The sequence below is a fragment of the Penaeus japonicus genome, unplaced genomic scaffold (genome assembly GCF_977035675.1).
Source record: "Penaeus japonicus unplaced genomic scaffold, GWHDUDI00000001_assembly GWHDUDI00000016, whole genome shotgun sequence".
NCBI classification, from domain to species: Eukaryota; Metazoa; Arthropoda; class Malacostraca; order Decapoda; family Penaeidae; genus Penaeus; species Penaeus japonicus.
This window is the reverse complement of record NW_028234418.1, coordinates 14,653,032-14,656,843: the sequence shown is the minus strand read 5'-3', so window position 1 is coordinate 14,656,843 and position 3,812 is coordinate 14,653,032. Positions and strand designations below refer to the sequence as shown.

Below are 3,812 nucleotides of genomic sequence, written 5' to 3'. Positions count from 1 at the left end.
ATTACATGGCCAGTCCGAAAATGCAACAAAGGATACAAGAAAAAAAAAGAAGAAGACGGAGAGTACAATTGTTACTACCCAAGATCAGGCAATGCCAACGAACAACATTTTGAAACATGTTTTTGGGGAAAATACATCTCCACTGCATGGATATCACAATCACTGATACAATCAATAGAACTAGGTTGCTGATTGATCCTTCGTGTCAATTTGTCACAAGAATAGAAAGGAGACAAGAAGGAAAGGAACTATAACCCTTCATAGTTTAAAACATCAAGGATTTTGGAAATATAAAATAGTTAGGATAGCACCGGTAGTCATTGCTGAACTTGGAACGGTGATAAATAGGATTGCAAACCTGATGAAGGAGATTGATTGCCACATTGAACTTCTCCGAAAGGCGTGCTTGCCAGGAAGAGCCAAAATTGCCAGGGAAGTTTTAAATATCTAATAGGGATGAAATGGTTTGCATGATACATTTGGCTTCAGGTTGTAGCCCACTGTCATGCAACTAAATGAGGAAGAAGACCAACTTTGTGAGAAAGAGAGAAAGTAATGATAATATAACATTAATGACGGTGGTAATAATGATAATAAAAATAGTAGTAGTAGTCGTGATGGTGATAATATTATTATCAATGTAATGATAAAGATGATAATGAAAATGATAATGTTGATGATAATAACAATACTAATTATACTAATAACACTAATACTAGTAATACTAATGATAATGATGATGATAACAGTAATAATAACAGAAATGAAATGTTAAATAATAATGATAATGATTAAAATAATAACGATGATATTGATAATGATAACAACAACAACCATAACAACAAAATGATAGGGATAATTCTAGTAGTAGTAATAATAAAGATATCAATAATAATGATAATAATAATGTTCATGAAAATGATGATAATGGTAATCATTAAAACAATGATAGTGAGGATGATAAGGATATCAATAAAGATAAGGATAATAATGGGAATGGGAATGCATCTGACCAGCCAAAGTGGGACAAATTCTAAGAAACACAGACAACGCAATGTTTGATATTACAAAGGCAAGGATGCAACGCGAAACTTTAATTGCATGAATATCATAATGATTATGAAGTTGATTTTTTGTAGAATAAGATGGAAAGTTAATAAGATTAATGCTACCTTTACAGTTTCAATGTAAATGCATTAAGTCATCAGATTCCTACAGTTTAATTCATAATATGTAATCAATATGTGAAGTGTGTGATATATTTTTTTTCTCCGCAGAAATCATGGCTCAAGGTAACACTACCTTTAACGGAACTGCAGCGAGTATTCCCGTGACGACCAACGCCAAACCACTGCCCAATAAACCGACAACCATCAAATTATTGCCCACTACCACCACCACCACCACCCCCACCACATTCCCCAACACCACCAACGACAAGACTGTGGGCATCGGAATAGGGTTTGGGATTCTGGCTGTTTTGTTGCTGATCGCGATCATGTACGCTTGCTTTCTCTACAAGCGCCTGATGAGAACGGCTCAGCAGAATCGGCGGACGTCAAATCTCTTCTCGAAGCTCTCGCGGAAGAAAACGAGCTCGAACCGAGTAGTCTCTACGATCGACTCCCGCACCGGCCCCGCGTCTCCAGGAGGTCCTCAGCATGGCTCTTCCTCCAACGACGTGGGCTTGCAGGCGAAGAGAGCGCTCGGAGGCGGAGACGCGAAGGATGACAAGTCGATCTACCTCGACATGAGATCCTCTGAGACGAAATACGCCGAGAGGCCTCAGCAGGTCGGATACGTGAACCAAGGCGGACCAGCAGACAACCCACCCATCTACGACACCGTGAGCGAGGCGGCCTACGTGAACATAAAGCCAGATGACCACCCACCCACCTACAGGAACTTCGACGGGGGCGAAGACAACCCCATCTACGAGAACCTAGACAAGAATGATACCAGCCCTTTGTACATCAACATCACGCCTTCAGTCACGCCCACGCCTTCTCCTTCGCACTCGCCTCGCGCCCATAAAGCCGTCCAACAGACAAAGAGCAGCGAGTATATGCTCATGTCAAACCCGGGGAGTAAATAAATCCCAATAGGACAGCTTGGGACAGTCTTTCACTGATCTGATCCGTAACGCCCCGGGACCGTCTGAGGCCGTTGTGGCATCCTGCAGTTGGTCTTCACATTGTATACACTCAGTTGCTCAATTGCTCTTCCGTGTCTATAGTCATGACCTGGTATAAGAATCCAGGGATCTGATCGAGGCAAACCGAGTGGCGAGTTACTGTTAGCAACCACGGGATCCAGAAAATCCTTCAGTAAACTTCTAGTCTTCCAAATTAAGATATTCAAGTGTGAATTTACAGGATTACCAACCAACGACAAGTTCGACAAGTGTCACACCAGCATCCTTTCTTGAGGATCGAAATCATAAAGTACTATTGCCGCCTGATCAAATGAAGATGCATGCACGCAAAGATTAGGAAGACCAAGTCAGCAACAAAGAAAATTAAAAAGGATACATCACCACAGGGTGTATCCCCCCCCCCATCCTTGCCCGTCACCAGCTAGCACTTTGCCGGTTTGCTGAGACATGAGGTCAAGTCTGCATTAGCTCACATCATAGTGCTCCTATAATTGTTGCATACAATGAAGGTTACTTTAGTCTATTAGCGTTATACTTCAAATACTTCGCAGTAAAAAAATCTGAATAATACTTATCATAGTATTGTACATACGCATCATTTGTGGAATGAATTACGTTTATTGGGCTTTTGTATCTTATATGGTTTCATGATATAATAGATTTTTTACCAAATGGAGTTAATCAAATGCAATTCGCAATGAATGCAAGGGAGAAAAGGACGTTCGATATCATTGAATTCACTGCGCATGCGTGGTGAAGAGACGGACAAGCATCTATGCCGAGATTCTTTCAGGTCGTGGACATTGTTCAGTAAATTAACTCATTTTATGTATATGCTATAAGGAATCAGTGTCATACACTGTGTCTGCGTATGCTAGTATATGTGTCTGTATTTGTACATTTCCATGCATGCAGAAGGTAAAATGTAGTGCTTATGTTTAAGATGATTCTTTTTCCAATAAAATGTTGATATGCTGTTGATCTTTATATCCTATGAATATCTTATAGCGCAGCTGATAATGATACTTCAGGGTCGGTACCATGTCTAGTATATATATATGTTACTATATGTTATAACAGATATGTAATATATATATATATATATATATATATATATATATATATATATATATATATATATATATGTATAAATAGCTATACCTATCTATATTTTTCTTTATCTATATATGTCTTCAATCTTTAATTAAATGTTTTTTCTATCTGCCCGTCTCTTTGTCTGTCTGTCTGTCTCTCTTTCTGGCTTCTCTGTCTCAAGCTTGAAATCTCTTGTTCTCTTTGACCAAGACACTTATTCTTAAATAAAATCTTTATTCCAAAAATGATACTGAAAAAAATGATTTAGCATTATGATTATGCTTATTATCTTTCAATTAGTTACCCCGAATGATTTCATTTTTTTTTCTTATGCCGAGAAAACGGTTATCCGCACTTACATCAAATGAACTATTATTACGGTGCATACTGCGTTTCCTAATAGTGATGTCACATATATTTTAGAACGCCGGCCAGGAAAGTCACTGAGATAGCTTTATCTTGCTTGCTTCTTAAGTAAGTCGTAAGTAGGAGAAAAAAAAAAAAAAACTTGGTCAAGTCAGACGCAAGATTTCGACAAAAAAAGCAGGAAAAATGCCTGTTT

At 38.5% G+C, this 3,812-nt stretch overlaps 1 protein-coding gene across 1 annotated transcript in view; it reads left to right on the top strand.

Annotated features, from left to right (window-relative positions):
• The window catches only part of LOC122267347 (uncharacterized), a 5,576-nt gene extending 2,446 nt beyond the window's left edge, over positions 1–3,130 (top strand). Inside the window, exon 2 of the mRNA XM_043037407.2 lies at positions 1,278–3,130. Coding sequence (XP_042893341.2) covers positions 1,278–2,095 — 818 coding nt within the window. The 3' untranslated portion in view covers positions 2,096–3,130. The remainder of the gene's footprint in view (positions 1–1,277) is intronic.
• The last annotated feature ends 682 nt before the right edge of the window (positions 3,131–3,812 follow it).